Genomic DNA, 18,446 nt, shown 5'->3' on the forward strand with positions numbered 1-18,446 from the left:
CATCGGAAAACACGGGTCAAGTTTCCGCTTACTTCAGAGCGGAATAAATCACAACCCCAGCAGAGGAACTTTACACCTTAAAAAACAAAAAAAAAAACTTTCCACCAGAATCGGAACTTCAGGGAGACCATTTAGAGCTCCAGGTGATGGTTTTACGGCCGAGAAACCGGAGGAGCGGGGGCAGGGGACGGGGCGAGCCAAGAGAGAGCCTTGACACCCCAGAACTCCAGAGCGGGGGTCTGAAGCCGGCCAAAGACGGTCCCCAGGCAAGGCAGGAGAGGCTGGAGAGATGATTAACGGTGCTGGAGCTCCAGTCCTGAGACTGACAACCCAGAGGAAAGGAGGTCCCACCTTAGAACTCCATTAGACCTTCAAGGAATTAACTTTGGAGTGCAAAATACCAGTCTAGAGGATTGAGGAAGTGGCTTCTGGGGGAAGGATGTTCAGAGGAAAGTAGGGAACTCTAGGGCGGCCTGGCCTGTTTGGAAAGTACAAACTGGCTTCACAGTCACTCGCCCTCTCTGCAGAGCAAGTGCTAAGTGCCGGGTCTACCTCGGGGACCCCATCCTGGCCTCCCGCAGTGCTCTGTGGCAGGAAAGGGGGCAGTCTATGCACCCACCCAGACTGGGGTCTGGCAAAGCCTCAGGACCTTCCCTTGCCAGCTTGTCATTTTGGGCAAGTTACTTAACTGCTTTGGGCCGCTTCTCAACTCTAAAGTGGGCATGTTGCTCTCAGAGGAGTTAGGTTGTGAAATAAATGAGTGTATGGATACTCAGCAAGGTGCTGAGTGAGTAGTCACTTTAGACTTGCCTTCTGCAGGGCAAGAAGTAGTAAGAAGTACTAGTAACCTTCTACTACTTCTAGCAGTAGAAGTAGTAGTAACCTTCTTCTAGTAAGACAGGGCAGAGTGGGTGGCACCTGGAAGAGTTTACACCCAGGAGCCCACAGATCTTAGGGTGGATAGTTCCCTGTCACTCATCACCTGTGTGTCTTTGGGAAACTCAGCAACTCTCCAATATGTTTCCACAACTGGAGACTAGACCATATCATTCCTGCTTCACAGGGTTACATGAATCTGATAATAAATACAAAATAGGCACACAGTAGGGTCTTAGTCGGACACGACTGAGCGTCTTCACTTTCACTTTTCACCTTCATGCATTGGAGAAGGAAATGGCAACTCACTCCAGTGTTCTTGCCTGGAGAATCCGAGGGACAGGGGAGCCTGGTGGGCTGTGGTCTATGGGGTCGCACAGAGTCGGACACGACTGAAGCGACTTAGCAGCAGCAGCAGCAGCAGCAGCAGCAGGGTCTTAGTCAATGCAGACTTGCTTTCTTCTACCTCTAAGCCAGAGGTTTGCATCCCAAGGCAGCTCTATCCGGCAGGGGCCACACCTGGAGGACTGCTTGGGATGTGCCTCTGGGTGGGAAACATTATGTCTGCCTTAGAGAGAGAAGGGAACTGGGGTTAACTCTGTCAAAAAGGTGCACTCCCAGAAAGTGTGGGTCACCAACACCAAGGACCACACCGCAGTCTAGCTAAAGTTCAGTCTGACCTTCCCAGAATTTGAGTGGGGATCGAGAGGCAGGAGCGTGATGGTTGAAGGAGGCATCCCAAATTGAAAGAGGTATCCAGACAGGACAGTCTGTTATGTGGTAGGAGACAGTTAATGGGGGCCTGCTATGGATTTCTTTATACTGTTCTTTCTGTAGTCTTGTAAAATCCTGGGGGTTTCACTTAACAGGTCCGGCTGTCTTTGCTCAGATCAGAGATTCTTGGTTAGGAGATGGATTTTCAGCCTTAGCGTCCTTAAGCACCCCACTGTGATAAAACTCCTAAAACCTGGATTGAAAGCCAGTGTTATGGTAACCCCCCAAACTCATCTTTTCCCTCCCTCCAGTGCGTGGACAGGATAGAGTCTGTTCCTTCTGATTTCCAGATGTGCAGTATGATGGCTAATTGCTAACAGAGTCTACAGTATCAGTCTGCTTCCTCCCTGCTAGGAGCAAGAATATTCTATTATCACAGTTTACAATTCAGAGGTTACCAGTAACAAGCTCTGAGAAGCCAGGCTGACAAGGTGGTTGAATGGACCTTCCACCTCCTACCCGTGAGAGCCCAGAGTTTGGGAATCTCTCGTCCGAGTACCTGTGCCTGTTTTTGCCTTCTAGAGCCTGTCTACGTTCCCTTCCTGATTGTTGGCTCCATCTTCATTGCCTTCATCATCCTAGGCTCTTTAGTGGCTATTTATTGCTGCACCTGCTTGAGACCTAAGGAACCCTCGCAGCAGCCAATCCGCTTCTCACTCCGCAGCTATCAGACAGAGACTCTCCCCATGATCTTGACTTCTACGAACCTCAGGGCACCTTCCAGGCAGTCCAGCACCGCCACCAGCTCCAGCTCCACTGGGGGCTCCATCCGAAGGTTCTCCTTTGCCCGGGCAGAACCAGGCTGCCTGGTGCCCTCACCGCCCCCGCCTTACACCACGGGCCACCCAATCCACTTGACCCAGCCGTCCGGATTCCTGGTGTCACCCCAGTACTTCGCTTACCCGCTCCAGCAGGAGCCCCCTCTGCCCGGGAAGAGCTGTCCAGACTTCAGTTCCAGTTGACAGGCCATGGCTACAGATCCATCGTCTAGTGCAATGGCATGCCTGTGGATGCTGCTGCCATGGCCACCAGGAATCCCAAGACAATTTCACTTGGACCAGCAACGTCATGGAGGAAAGTGCAAGGAAAATACAGCACCTCTTAGTCTTGAGGTTCCTGGCTGCAGTCACAGAACAGCTGTATCAAGAAAATTGCTTTCTGGCTTTGAAAGCACAGTGACTATTACGTTTCAACTTATGCTACTTTTATTCAAAATATGCAGTAGTCCGACTTGAAAGTTACAAATTGGCTGAAGCCATTTTATTGGACAATTCACCTATCCTACATAGGCCTATGCATTCTTTTTTCGTTATAAGTTCTTTAGTGAGTCATAATACAAATATATACATAAATAAGCAAAGAAGTTGTACCTGATTGTAATTATCGAAGGTTCATTTGAAAAATTAACTGCTAAGTAAACTGAAGAGACAGTGAACAGCCTGTTTATAATTTGGGGAGCGACTTAACTGGGAATAATATTAGCATCATGAGAACAGTTATTTTTTAAATCAATAGCTAAATTTTGTTGGAAATATAAGAGTGTCTTCAGAAGATTTCAATAACTGCATGAGAAATTTAACATTTTAAATATTTACTTAGATATACATTGTAACAGAGATCTTATGTAAAAGCATTTCCCCCACCTGCCCAAGGGAATATTTATTGCAGACGTTTTGTTCAGCAACATTTAGTGTTTAAATGAAAGTTGAACAGTTGGGTCCTAAAACATTTATTTGTAAAATGAGTTATGTACAAATGTAAAGATTTGTAATTTAATGTATTTACTACACTGATGGTACTAATTATTTAGTAGTCACACTGTAATTTTTTATGTTAATAATCGTGGAGTTCAAAGTTCAGCTTTGGCTATAATCATCTGATATTATGTATCTTAAGTGCCACTGAATTCCATGTCTGATGACTAAATATTTGGGCATATATCCTGCTGGATTAGAATAAATAAAATGCTTTATGTTTTCATGAAATCTCTTTGAAACTTTAGATCAAAGCGCTTCATTGTATCTCCTTAATGGTACTCTCTGCTATTCAATAAAAGGAAATGTCTTTACCTAACACTTCATAATTTGAAATGAAAAAAAAAATCCTACATTAATGTTGTATTATGTTTTAAAGCTGTTTTCTACATTGGGACGCCTGAAAGCAGCCAAGGAAGTGAACGTTTATAGAGATATCAGCCCGTGGGCTGCAATCCTCAGATGTGTTATTTGCATAAATTTAAAAATTGGGACATTTCTCATAAGAATCTGAATTTTGGCTTCTCGTGGCTTGAAGAGGATGCGGCACCAAGGGTGCTGTTTTGCCGGGGGTAGGAGGTCCTTTTCAAATTGGGTCCTTGCCTTCCACCAGCCTTCTGCCTGGTCTCCCTGGCCTGGCCCATCTCCCTCATTTTGTTGCCTCTTGGCCCCTTGGGTGTCCTTCGGAAACCCAGGTTTATATGGGTTCATACCATTGTATGTCATCCTCAATAGCTCTTGTCAAATACAGATCCTTTAGAGGTGGAATGCTGACCTAAGAAAAGTCATTTGGCCTTGACTCTTTGTTTTCTAGTTGAGGAAGCAAGTTGGAAGATGCTGTGTCTTTGCCCAGACTGATGGCAGGAGCTCTGACTTCTGGTCTCCTGCTTTCTCCTGTAACTCATCCAGGTACCCAAAGTTAGCCCAGATAATTAAGGAATAAACATAGGAAGGAAGGGAGGGAGTGGGGAAGGCAGGAAGGAAGGAAAGAAAAGGAGGGAGCGGGAGAGGGAAGGAGGGAGGAAAGGCTGAATGTAAAGGATAAACATTTGTGTGAAGCTCTGGAATTCACTCTCATATCATTAGGCTGGCTTTATTCATGTTTGTTACATATGGTTCCTTTGCTATTTTAATCTTTACTGGGCTCTTATGACTCAAACAGTATTCTAAATATTTATATGCACTAACTCTTCCCCGGCCACCAACCCCCGCAAACAATGCAGCGTGGAGGTATTATAATTCCTATTTTATAGATTTGGAAACCAAGGCACACAGGAGTGAAATAACTTGCCCACGATCCCTCAGCTAGTCAGTCCTGGAGCTGTCTGCATAACCAGATTCCAACAGCAAGGGAACACCAGCTTTGAGGTTTCTTTAATCGTCTCTGGGCACACAATCCACTGACAAGTAAAGCATGAGGCTCAGGGCCTCTCTCCACGACAGTGATTATTAACTCTGTTGGATCTAGTGAGTTTTCCTTACAACAAATATTTTGTGTCATGCCTTTAACTGTCCACAAGCTTTGCTGGTGGCTCAGATGGTAAAGAATCTGCCTGCAATGCAGGATATCCAGATTTGATCCCTGGATTGCGAAGATCCCCTGGAGAATGGAATGGTAATCCACTCTAGTATTCTTGCCTGGAGAATTCTGTGGAGAGAGGAGCCTGGCGGACTGCAGTCCAATGGGGTTGCAAAGAGTTGGACACGACTCAGCGACTAACACTTTCACTTTTAACTTTCCTAAAGTGAAATTCCTAGATCATATTACTCACTACACATATACTTGAAAACAATCAACATAATGTCTTAATGGTAAATAGAAAGGAGAACGAAAAGGAGAATTATTTCATAATGTAAAAGCTTCAGCAGATTTAACAGATGACTCACAGGAGAACCTCTTCACCCAGGAATCAGTGAGATGTGACAGCTCCCCGTCCAGACCTACGCAGCTTACAACACTGTCAATTTACACTCCAGAGTTGCCCTACTGTTGCTGAGATTTTTTCCCCAAAGTTTGATCTTTTAATCTGTATCATAGTTATATATCTGGAAAATACAGTGTATATTTAAGGCAGCGCAGAAACAGAAAATACTTAGATAAAATGGGACTAGATTTTTCCACTGATAGGAATGGAGGGATATTTCAAAGTCCTGCTCATGGACATCAAGTCTTGTTGGGCCAACTGTCTCATGCACTGTAGGATCTCTGAAGAACAGAAGTTCTATATTTTGAAAGGTAGCTATGCAGTTAATCAGTTCAGTTCAGTCACTCAGTTGTGTCCGACTCTTTGTGACCCCATGAACTGCAGCACACCAGGCCTCCCTGTTCATCACCGGGAGTCCACCCAAACCCATGTCCATTGAGTCGGTGATGCCATCTCATCCTCTGTCGTCCCCTTCTCCTCCTGCCCTCAATCTTTCCCAGCATCAGGGTCTTTTGAAATGAGTCAGCTCTTCACATCAGGTGGCCAAAGTATTGGAGTTTCAGCTTCAACATCAGTACTTCCAACACCCAGGACTGATCTCCTTTAGGATAGACTGGTTGGATCTCCTTGCGGTCCAAGGGACTCTCAATAGTCTTCTCCAGCACCACAGCATCAATTCTTTGGGGTTCAGCTTTCTTTATGGTCCAACTCTCATATCCATACATGACCACAGGAAAAACCAGCATTGACATGATGGACCTTTGTTGGTAAAGTAATGCCTCTGCTTTTTAATATGCTGTCTAGGTTGGTCATAACTTTCCTTCCAAGGAGCAAGTGCCTTTTAATTTCATGGCTGCAATCACCATCAGTGATTTTTGAGCCTCCCAAAATAAAGTCAGCCACTGTTTCCACTGTTTTCCCATCTATTTGCCATAAAGTGACGGGACCAGATGCCATGATCTTTGTTTTCTGAATGTTGAGCTTTAAGCCAACTTTTTCATTCTCCTCTTTCACTTTCATCAAGAGGCTCTTTAGTTCTTCTTCACTTTCTGCCATAAGGGTGGTGTCATCTGCATATCTGAGGTTATCGCTATTTCTCCCAGCAATCTTGATTCCAGCTTGTGCTTCCTCCAGCCCAGCGTTTCTCATGACGTACCCTGCATAGAAGTTAAATAAGCAGGGTGACAATATATAGCCTTGATGTACTCCTTTTCCTATTTGGAACCAGTCTGTTGTTCCATGTCCAGTTCTAACTGTTGCTTCTTGACCTGCATACAGGTTTCTCAAGAGGCAGGTCTGGTATTCCCATCTCTTGAAGAATTTTCCACAGTTTACTGTGATCCACACAGTCAAAGGCTTTGGCATAGTCAATAAAGCAGAAATAGATGTTTTTCTGGAATTATCTTGCTTTTTCCATGATCCAGCAGATGTTGGCAATTTGATCTCTGGTTCCTCTGCCTTTTCTAAAACCAGCTTGAACATCTGGAAGTTCATGGTTCATGTATTGCTAAAGCCTGGCTTGGAGAATTTTAAGCATTACTTTACTAGCTTGTGAGATGAATGCAATTGTGCAGTAGTTTGAGCATTCTTTGGCACTGCCTTTCTTTGGGATTTGAATGAAAACTGACCTTTTCCAGTCCTATGGCCACTGCTGAGTTTTCCAAATTTGCTGGCATATTGAGTGCAGCACTTTCACAGCATCATCTTTCAGGATTTGAAATAGCTCAACTGGAATTCCATCACCGCCACTAGCTTTATTCGTAGTGATGCTTCCTAAGGCCCATTGACTTCACATTCCAGGATGTCTGGCTCTAGGTGAGTGATCACACCATTGTGATTATATGGGTCATGAAGATCTTTTTTGTACAGTTCTTCTGTGTATTCTTGCTACCTCTTCTTAATATCTTCTGCTTCTGTTATGTCCCTAACATTTCTGTCCTTTATTGAGCCCATCTTTGCATGAAATGTTCCCTTGGTATCTGTAATTTTCTTGCAGAGATCTACGGTCTTTCCCATTCTATTGTTTTCCTCTATTTCTTTGCATTGATCACTGAGGAAGGCTTTATCTCTCTTGCTATTCTTTCGAACTCTGCATTCAAATGGGTATATCTTTCCTTTTCTCCTTTGCTTTTCACTTCTCTTCTTTTCACAGCTGACTGTAAGGCCTCCTCAGACAGCCATTTTGCCTTTTTGCATTTCTTTTCTTGGGGATGGTCTTGATTCCTGTTTCCTGTACAATGTCATGAACCTCCGTCCATAGTTCATCAGGCACTCTATCAGATCCAGTCCCTTAAATTTCTCACTTCCACTGTATAGTAATAAGGGATTTGATTTAGGTCATACCTGAATGGTCTAGTGGTTTTCCCCACTTTCTTCAATTTAAGTCTGGATTTGGCAATAAGGAGTTCATGATATGATCCACAGTCAGTTCCCTATCTTGTTTTTGCTGACTGTTTAAGCTTCTCTATTTTTGACTGCAAAGAATACCATCAGTCTGATTTTGGTGTTGACCATCTGGTGATGTCCACGTGTAGAGTCTTCTCTTGTGTTGTTAGAAGAGGGTGTTTGCTATGACCAGTGCATTCTCTTGGCAAAACTCTATTAGCTTTTGCCCTGCTTCATTCTGTACTCCAAGGCCATATGTGCCTGTTACTCCAGGTGTTGCAGATAATGGATAACATTTATTAAAGTATTACATGTATCATTTAATCTTCCTAACCCTGAAGTCGGGACTCTTACCATGCTTGTTTGGCAGATAAACAGATCAAAGTAGAAAGACTGAACACTGTGTCCAAGACTGATGATAACAAAACCAAGATTTGAACCCAGGCCCGCTGTCTGCTTTGAAACCCTACATTCTTTATGGTGTGTACCTGGAAGTCCTAATTTTCTTAGGAAAAAAAAAATTTTTTTTATATTTGTAAAATGGAGATGTTCATTGTACCCTACTGCTGAGGGTTGTCTGAAGGAATCAGAAGTCAGAATCTTTGTCCCAGTGACTTGCACTGGGGAGGGAGTGGGGAGGGAGCAGTGTCATCAGTCCATGGTCCATAATAGAAAGCAGATGAAATATCCTCACATATAAAAGCAAGGCTGAGTACTGTGGAAGGGGAGATGTAACACTGATTGGAGGGCATGGAACAGAGAAAATGGCCCAAAGGTTTGATAGAATTAGTCCCTGGTAATCCATGGCCTCCTATGATACCTGGCCAACTCCTTATTGCCTGAGACACAGCAAGCACCCTCCCACCCTGCACTCAGAAAAATGTATTTAATAAACTTGCTTTTATTCACTTCAAAACTAATAGATTGTAATTTTAATTGTCCCCAATGCATAGATTTTTCCTTATTTTTCCACCCTATATTTCACTGATTTTTTTTTTTTTTTTAGCTATTCCCCATGGAAGAGAATTTGCCAGATTGAGTTAAATCTATAGGAAAATTTCTTTCTAAAACCAGTTAACCAAAAAGGTTCCTGAGAATATGTACAATCACAATTAGGAGTACGATGCATTTCACTGTGTCTGGATCAGTTTACTTGTGCATAACCTAAAAGGCTTATTTAGTACATGTTCAGGAAGAATAAGGATTTACAAGCATGTTAAACTATTAAGGCAACAAACACATATTTTTATATGTATAAGACTTTCAAAATTTCAGTTAAACAGTTGCTAATGAAGTTATTCTGATAAGAGTTTATATTTGAATTGCTGGTTACATAGTCTGTACTTGAAATAGAGACTGAATAGTAAAAAATATTACATTTTCCAACAATTTTTATTAGCTTACTAGTGAAATGATCCAGGTTAGAAAGATCTTTCTTCATTAAAATGAGTGGTTCTGTATACTGAAATAGAAGCTTTAGGTCTGAGATGACTTAAGCACATAAAAACAATCTTTGGGGATGATATACTGGATTTATGTATTTCAAATTTGCTGTTTCCTTATGGTGGTGTTAGATGGTGGTGCTTGTTTTAAGAGGGATGATGTTGAACGTGAAAATATTTGGCATAATTCACAGGTTACTTTTCTGAACATTGTTTTGCTGTGGTTTTGCATGGGGGACCCATACTCAATTGTTGCCCCCAGGGAAAGGCTGTGGGGAGGGAAGCGGGGTCCCAGACAAGGACGCATACACTGCCCCTCACTCTGATGAAACCGGAGGCTCTTCACGTTGCTTCCCCAGGGGGTCTCCGTGAACTCATCCTGTTCTAACAGTTTTCCAAATTGCAGTTTCCCCCGTTCCTTTTATCAAATGGTGATTATTTTGATTGTCTTGTCCTCATTTCCAAGGTTTTCCTATATTTTGTCTCACGTAGCAATTTTACTATTTTCTGGTTACTTCCTTCAAATTTTATGGGCCAAATGTGGCCACTCTGTCATAACACTGAAACAATTTCAGGGGTTTAGAAATCTTAAGAACTTCATCCTGTGTGAAAGAAGGAGCCATGAGTTAGTTGTTGACTTACAGGCTGATTTAAACCTGTAACGAGGACAATCTTGGAGGCTTTCTGATTGAAGAGTCAAAATATAGTAATTTTATTTAGAATTATTTTATTTTTGTCATTATTTTGGCCACATTGTGCAGAACGTGGGGATCTTAGTTCCTGGACCAGGGATTGAACTCACAGCCCTTGCATTGGAAGCTTGGAGTCTTAACCACTGGACCACCAGGGAAGTCCAAAAATTATTTTTTGATAATTATTTAACTACCAACTCGTATAAAATTAGAGTTAATATACCCCACTTTATATTGCATTGAATGGGATTTACAATGCAGGGATATTTTCAATTATCATTGGGGTTGTAGATAAAATGTCAACATTGTTATTAAACAGATATACACCTTCTCAAACTACAGTTATTGCAGTTTTGAAGGTTTTATGAAGAAATATAGTTTCTAAAACTAGCAATTAAAACGAACAATTTTCTTTATGTAATGGTACAGTTTATTTCATTTTTAATAAGAGGACAAAAATGTTTAAAATTTGCAGTTTAAAACATGCACATTCACAAAAGGCCAGTGACATATAACACTGCATAGAACTGAATATTACTCGACTTTAATAACTATTTATAAAACACAGTGCATTGAATATCGAGATAAACACACCTGAGAAAACTACTATAAACACAGGTTCGGTACTCTCCACTCATGCAGCTTCACAATTTCTATAGCAGTTTCAGCAGGAATGGTTTTTCATGGAGCTGAAAATTCTATTTTATTTTGAATGCAAACTGCAATTTTCCATAGTAGCTGCCTTCCAAGGCTGCCTTTTTTTATTTTAACCTAATAAACTTGAAAATGTGAAAAACGAAGCTTGAAGTAGTAAAACAAACAACAAATAGTATTTACTGCATTTATGGCTTCTAGTCTAGAACTATGAAACAAAAACACGTACTTTTAAATATTCTGCTCACATCTTTGCAAGAGCAGATTTACCTATGGAAAGTTGCTGTTAATTCAAAGTAAGCAAGTATGAAATCTAGCTTTTTTCCCCCCTACTTAAGGGAGATTTATTTGCTGAGAAATTTTGTGAGCTTTATTAAGCAAAGTTCTTAGAGGCAAGCTAAACAAAAGTTTCAATTAAATTAGTTCAAATTTGTTTGTAAAATAATTTACTTATTAAAAAAAAAGTTGTGTGGAGGACCAGTTAATTTGTCCATTGAATATTAAGTCTCAGGTAGGCCATGAGAGAATTTTATAAGGCAGAAATAAACATCAAGATTTACAGCAATAGCCATGCGTTGGCCTAGACCACTTTAAATATTAATTCATGCAAACCATAAACCTATCAAAAACACAGCTGCTCTCATACAGAAAATAAATCAAGACGAAAAATGGAAAACATTTATTTCCTTTCCTTCAAAATTCAACTTACATTCCATTTTAATAGCTGTTGAAGGTTAATTAAAATGCAGCAAAGTATAACAGTTTCACAAGTGACTTCACTTATTTTAATGTGAGAAAAATCAGACTATGGTCTCTTTAAGAGGCATTATAGTAATGTTCATCATTAAAAAGCATTTATTAGGCACCAGACTGCATGGTGTTTACATTAAGTAATTTACAAAAGAATTCCATGGGCCTGGTTCATATGATGTGAACAGGGTGGCAATTTGCTCAATAAATTTTGTACATGATTATAGATTTATCAGATGATATAAGTCTTAGAACCAGGACATATCAAGGGGCAAACTGCACAGAAATAAACACTAATGATTATTTAGCTTTGTAATAACGATGATTTTGTTATACATAAAAATTTGTGAATATGCAATCTAGTACATTCAGATTAGTATTCATTTCCTGAAAGAACATTTTAAGTGACAGATAAGTGATGTACAGCATACACAATGCAGAACAAATTATCACATGATTTTCACACTGGATATTTAGGATGCAGGACTGCAAAATTAAAATATAAACTGTAATGACCAGAATAAATGTAGATTTCTTGAATTCATTTTTTCCCCCCTGGAAATAAAGAGGAATTGCTGATTCCATTCAGTGACCACACAATTCACGTAAATGGCTAATACTGAATATAATACACATTCACCTGACTTGATTAGAAGAAGTTTTCCATTAACTTCACCACGTTGCCCAAGCAGGCTCATGTCAGCCAGAGTGTTGTGTGGGAGGGTGGATGGCGCTTATTCCATTTAAAATTTACTACATTCCTGAGAAACACCATTTTTCCTGCTCATACTTTCTACCATATAGCATCTTTCTGGGTGTGAAATACCAATATATTTTTATATGTATATATAAAACATTTAGAAAGTTCATGCTCAATATCACTGTGTACTAGTCAATGCTAAAGAAGCAACTTCCAACTTTTCAATGCAAAATAAATGAGGATTTTCTGCTGTGAGTAGTATTTTCTGAACTGTAAACATTGTAAAGCAATGGTGTTAGCATTTGCAAGAGTCCCTATAAGGGACTTTTTAATTGAAGAATGTCCCTTATTTCAGAAAATACACATTAAAAGTCACTTCAACTATTTATTTTAATCCTGGTAAAACTGTTACCCACCCCCACCCCCACCCCACTTAGGAAGGTTAAAAAAAGGAGGGTTTTCTCTAACACTACAAAGTCACTGCAGTTGCAATGTTGTCTTTTAAGTTTTACCAAGGTGGTCACTCCCTGCTGCCTACCCCTCAACTCCCTACCGAGAAGCTAAGAGATTTACTTAATGTTGATAACTCAAAAACAGGTCCATGGGACAAAAGGGCATAAATCAGTCATGTTTCAGATCATGCTCTTTCACATTATTAACCATGAGTCCTCCACTCATGTTGAAGAGCTCCACAGAAACAAATCATCTTTCAAGGTAAAAATAAAGCTTCCAGTTTTCTTAAGTCAGAAAATTCAGTTCTATTACACTCATCACATTTTTACATTAAAATTATGGAGAAGGATGTCAACTGTGAGGTGAGGGGAAATGGAAGCAGCCCTTCTCTGGAACTGCTATTAAGTGTTTCTCCCGAGGGATGTACTTTATTCTTCTTTTTTTTTTTTTAAAAACCCTTTATTCCTTTTACTTGATTCTTGTTTTCCATTTATTTGTGGTTTGACTTCACCTGTCATCACGGAGGCCCAGATGCTCTGAATAGCCATTCAGTAACAAACACTGTGACATCTGAATTTTGAAGATGATCTTAGACTCTTAGACCTGTGGTCTTGCATATTTGAATTCATGCTTTTCATAATCTGAACTCCGAATGGAAAGGGTGTGGAGAGTGAAGTATGTCACCTTCTTAACCCTTTTAAATTCAAGTTATGTATGTCATAACCTCTCACATTTGTAGAAAATGTGGGAGGCATACATGTAACTAAAGAGCTAAAAATTCAGAGAAGGAAATAATATATAGACTAAAATTTTAAATCTAGATTGAGAAAAAGGGTGAAAAAGATGTGAAATTATCAAACTCAAGGAGTGATTTGAAAATCACCTCTCTTCTTAATTGTAGTTGACTTATTTTTTTAAAGAGGAAGTACTATCTGTTTTGCTGGTAAGTCCACTTAAAGGCAAACAGGCTTTTGAATACAAGGCAAAAAGTTTGCTTCAATCTCTGAAATGTATCTGAAAGCTAGAATTCTTTTTATTTCTACATGAAAGCATTATGTTAAAAATAGTGTAGAAAACTGGTTGTGGTTTTTAAACAGCCCCTTCTCCATTAATTGTTGGCATAGCAAAATAGGCATTTTCAGGAGGTATCTTGGAAATGCCGCAACAATTAAATGGAATCTATATTTTAAAGCATGTTAACAAAATCTACTCATGATGAACAGATCTCTTTGTAAAGTTATAGGCTTGAATAAAATAGGTGTTTTTAAAACGGGGGGAAAGTACTACTTATTTGTTCCAGTAAGCAGCATGTGACTAATTTTGGGAGCTGCTTGACAAGTGAACTGTTTAGCTATTCTTGGTTATAAGTTCAGGGCAGTCATCTTAACCTGGGGCGTGCCATCCAGGACCACAGGCATCTGGAATGGGCACTACTAGGGAAAACCAAGACACAGGACAAAAAGCTGAGCCTACAGGCGTTACAAAAGCCCACGCATTTATCTGCCATGGTTTTTCAAACACCTCGACAGAAGTATTGGAAATCTCACATAAACACTTAAGTACATTTTTCTTAAAAATAAAAAAAGAAAACTCAAAGACAAAATGACATCACTTAATCTACAGCAGAAGCCAGGTTCTAAGAAAAATCTCAACGATGATGAAACCTCATTAGAAAGGACGGAGACACAATAAGTACAGTTTTAAAAATCAGTATTGTAACAACAGTCACATAACCACTTGTGCACTTCCACTTGAACAAACAGACAAGGCAAACGAGAAAGAAGCATTTGTAAGGCCAAAGGTGCAACATCACAGATATTAGTAGCAAATGCCTTGAAATACTCATTTTTACAAATCACTCTTAGATTTGAAAAGTCAGGCATGCAGATCTTACAGCAGAACTGGAGGTAAACTTTCTTGTAAATTTCTGGGCAAATGACTACTGAAGGAGAAATAGTAATACATTTATTGAACTTCTTTGGCAGACATTTATCAAGACAATTTTTGACACAAACACTTATCATTAATGTCTTGTTTAGAAATTTTGCTCAGTAAGTTGCTTCCTTAAGAAGGCTGTTTCCTGCCCCCTCCCAGCATGTTCTGAAATCTAAATTTGGATATCAAGAGCCCCTCTAACTTACTACCATTTTACAGATTTTTAATGGTGAATAGCCTTGTGGTGTATCCAAGACACTGATAGTTACAGCTCCAGAGTAACAGCAAAAGAATACTGACCTTTTCTCAGTTGAAAAAAACACTCTGGCAAGATACAAGGTCATTTTCAATGTCTGTTTACAAAGACTTAGCAAATACTTTAGAAAATCTGAAAGAGATGGTGTTACAGTATAGTTGCACAGTGCTTACGTCTATAATGTACATGAATCTGAATGTCAGTCAATGAGATGAGCTCAGATCCATTTCCCCTCCTTGGACCAGACTGGAATTGGTCAGCAGATTCTGGTGAAGACCTGGGACTCTCCTTAGAGACGTAGCCAAGCTGGCCTTGCAGCCCCTCGACCTATCACCACTCATCAGGTCTCTGCTTTGTGGTATCATATGCTCTAATCACTTCAGACTGTGAGACGATTCCATTTTCATCTTGAGAGAAAGCATACCCATCTGTAAATTAAAACAGAAACGGTGAGCTTGAAGTCACAGGAAGTCTCTGTTATTCTGAGTTTTGAGTGTTCATTTTCTAACTTGGGGAGCTAATGCATCCTTCCCTGCCTTTGAAAGCATAAAGACACTAATTTTTAATGTCTGGAAACAATAGATTCAACTGCAAAATGAAGAGTGAGACGATGGTGGCTTAGATCCTTGGCGTTCTGCTCGCTGGATGAACAGATGCTGTAGCCCCCCTCCATTCTCCCTTCAGCACATCATGTCCAACTCCTCCAATGTCTGCTTCCTGCTAGCAGAGGGGTGGGAAGGGGTGCAGTCAAGTGGGAGTGTGTATTCCAGATCGATCAGGCGGATGAGAGTGAAGGAAGAATAAGAGCGAGGAGATAAACACACACAACTTCCCTCAGAAGACATGGTTCTGGACTCTCAGCATCTACAAATAAACTCACTCATGCCCTAGCCTGGTCACAGGGGGCCTGGGGATAAGAGATGACCCCCGAGGGGATCTCATCTTTAGAAAAGGCCTCTTGAAGCATAAAGAGCAAAAGCATTAAACATGAGTATATATACATGAAAATAAATTACATGTGGAGACAACATGAAACAAAAGACATAATACCAACACAAATGCATTTACTACAGGGCTCTATATATCATATTCTTTTTGAGATCCTTCACATTTTAAGAGGGCATGATATCTAATAATTTCTTACAACTCTAAATATTCATAAATATTTTTGAAGGGGAAAATATATGTTTCATTGTGTGCTGTTTCACACACACGTCATTGTGTATGAAAGCTGAAAAGGCTCTTGCAAAGTTATTCAAGTAGAAAAGATAACAATACCGAGTAAGCTTTTAAGAGTTAAGATTTATTTTACTGGTTCTTTTTTAAGATTTAAGGAGGTAAGGGGCATGCAGAAATATTTTTTGTGCAGTGAAAGCAGCAAGATTTTCAAATGCTCTATCTTTTCTGCTGAAAGTGAGATGGCTGTGGTCAAAAGACTCTGTAAACATTTGTTATTAATATTTATACACTATGTTGCAAGTGTGCATGATTTGTTTGAGGTGTTAATTGTAAATAGTTAAATATCCTTCAAGTCAAAATACTGCTCTTACAAACGCTATGAGGTAATGGCGGAGAATGTGTTTAAAGATCAGAACTCAAATACTTACGGAGCAGGTTTTGTTGCAGTGATTCTGACCGGTACAAGTTCACGTGGTTCTTCTTAAAGACGTTCTTGAGCAGTTGCGCCCTCTCTGTGAGGCTGCAGAGCAGGTGCAAACGTGTGAAATGAATTATCAACTCGGCAGAGACCCCGGCGTGCCCACAGGACCACCAGAGAGAGTCAGACTTAAACAAAAGACTGTTTGAGAAATCTGTAGTCTACTGATTCTTTTTCACCCTCTTTTCTCAGACAGCAAATGAGGGTTCAAGTATTTAGACAGATACTTTAGAGGCCATTTTCCCCTACAGCTCAGAAGAGTTTTGTCCCCAATAGTGCAGGCAAAAGATGTCCGCAACCCCAGTTTTTAAGTCAAACAGAGATACAGAACCTGCACGATACAATTAACAAAAAACACAAAATCCACCAGTAGTGATGGTACCTTCTAAAATCTTAGCTGACTTACTACATATAGCAAGTATGGCATTTGAAAATTAAAAAAAAAGAACCATTACTATACCTTTTTCCTACTTTGCATATATTCTGGTATAAATTAATTTTTTAATACAGAAAAATAAAAAAAATATGTAAAGAAGAAATCTCAGACTTTTTAATTAGAAAAAATTCCATTACCACTCTAATATGGTATGAAATGTGTTCCTTAATCTCATTTTAAAATAAAAAAAGTATTTTCAGAAAATAATTTACTAGGTAAAGTGACAAGGAAGAACACCTATTTTCAATAAACATTTAGAATAATCTTTTCTGCAGAAATGAATCCATGTAATTATATAACTTCTAAAAACAGAGTGCAAGAAATACTGCGTCTGTTTTTCTCTCCTGCTCATAGAACACTGTTTCACACAGTGGGAAGTCAAGTATCTGTCAAATAAATAAATTTGAATAGTAATTCTGAAATGCACTTTTAAACACCATCAATCCTCCCAGTCATGCCATTTCTCCACTGGTTGATTTATAAAACTTTGCTTTGATATTAAGCCACATAACAAGCATGAAGAGCTAATAAGTAATCCACATGTGTTGCACCAAATGTTTATGCAATTTTGTTTTAATCACTGGAACTGACTCAGTGGACAAATTTCCATCTTTTAGCTTCCCCATTTTAAAACTTTGGTTAAACTGCTGTAAGTTATGTTAGTTCTGTATATTGCCAATTTTTTTAAGACCTTGAAATGGAACAATATTTATCATACACAAAAAAAGAGGATCATCTGCAAAATGAACTCATTGTAATTACAGAAACATTTAGGCTTTTGCTGAAGTAAAATATTTGGAAATGTTGACATTTGTAGTAATCTTCCACAGATATTTTTTAAAAGTCTAGGGGTGTTAACTGGTACTTATTAGACATACTTTATTGTCACTGGGAATTAAGGCAAGAAAGCTAATTAATCTTAAAACTCTAGCAGTTTTGCAAAAACTTATAAAACTTGTTTTTGCCAGTGAAATAAACAGATATGGGGAATAAGAAAGAGCCATTTTTACAGACTTTTCTTACTCTACTCTTAAAATGATCTACCATTACAGACCTGGGGACTCAGAGGGACACTAAAACATCTAACTGCTTTGAGGAAGTCAGCAGCTTTAGCAGCAGGTGGTCTGACTTTGTTAGCAGAGCACTGTGGATGGGGTGCTGGGAAGTCTCTGGTGTTTAAAACCGAAATGAATGACTACGGAAGACTAGAGGACAGCAGTGTATCATGATGGAGCTTCTTCTTCCCAAAATACGTTTTCCAGGTTTTAGGCTGGCCTTCTTAAATGCATGATCCTTCAATATAGAAGTGCCCCTTTCATATTATGGCAACCAAAATATATGAGACAATGTAATTTTGTTTTGTAATGGCCATTTAAGGCTATATTTTCACTCAGCTGTCATGTCGCATTAACGTCTAGGGTTTATTTGAAGAAAGAAGTTTCTTTCTGGGGAAAGAAGCACACTACTGTGGAAAGAGCCTGGGCTCTGCAGTCTTTGATTTAATTCTGTTATTTATTAGCTGGACTGCCTTAGGCAGCCGTTCTCAGACATCTCATGGCGTTTAGGAGGACAGTTCCTAACCTCGGGCTGATGGAAGATTTAGGAAGACGGCACTTAGGAACTACTCAGCCACTTAGAAACACTAGTTCTTCCCACCCTTACTATTCCCTCGATCCCAAGAAAACAACAACAAACCAACTACAACAGAGATCATCACAAGGCAAAGATACTTTGTGAGGATCATTTCTGATGCCTGG

General features: G+C 39.7%; 2 protein-coding genes across 2 annotated transcripts in view; one reads left to right on the top strand and one right to left on the bottom strand.

Moving 5' to 3' along the window:
• Nucleotides 1-3,635, top strand: part of SHISA3 (shisa family member 3) — a 14,873-nt gene extending 11,238 nt beyond the window's left edge. Inside the window, exon 5 of the mRNA XM_010858919.1 lies at nt 2,173-3,635. Within this exon, the coding sequence (XP_010857221.1) occupies nt 2,173-2,612 (440 nt within the window). The 3' untranslated portion in view covers nt 2,613-3,635. The remainder of the gene's footprint in view (nt 1-2,172) is intronic.
• Nucleotides 3,636-10,255: 6,620 nt separating this feature from the next.
• Nucleotides 10,256-18,446, bottom strand: part of ATP8A1 (ATPase, aminophospholipid transporter (APLT), class I, type 8A, member 1) — a 208,377-nt gene continuing 200,186 nt past the window's right edge. Inside the window, exons 37-38 of the mRNA XM_010858921.1 lie at nt 16,204-16,295; nt 10,256-15,024 (exon numbers count right to left, since the gene is read on the bottom strand). Of these exons, the coding sequence (XP_010857223.1) occupies nt 14,927-15,024; nt 16,204-16,295 (190 nt within the window). The 3' untranslated portion in view covers nt 10,256-14,926. The remainder of the gene's footprint in view (nt 15,025-16,203; nt 16,296-18,446) is intronic.

This window comes from Bison bison, unplaced genomic scaffold, assembly GCF_000754665.1.
Source record: "Bison bison bison isolate TAMUID 2011002044 unplaced genomic scaffold, Bison_UMD1.0 scf7180017864451, whole genome shotgun sequence".
NCBI classification, from domain to species: domain Eukaryota; kingdom Metazoa; phylum Chordata; class Mammalia; order Artiodactyla; family Bovidae; genus Bison; species Bison bison.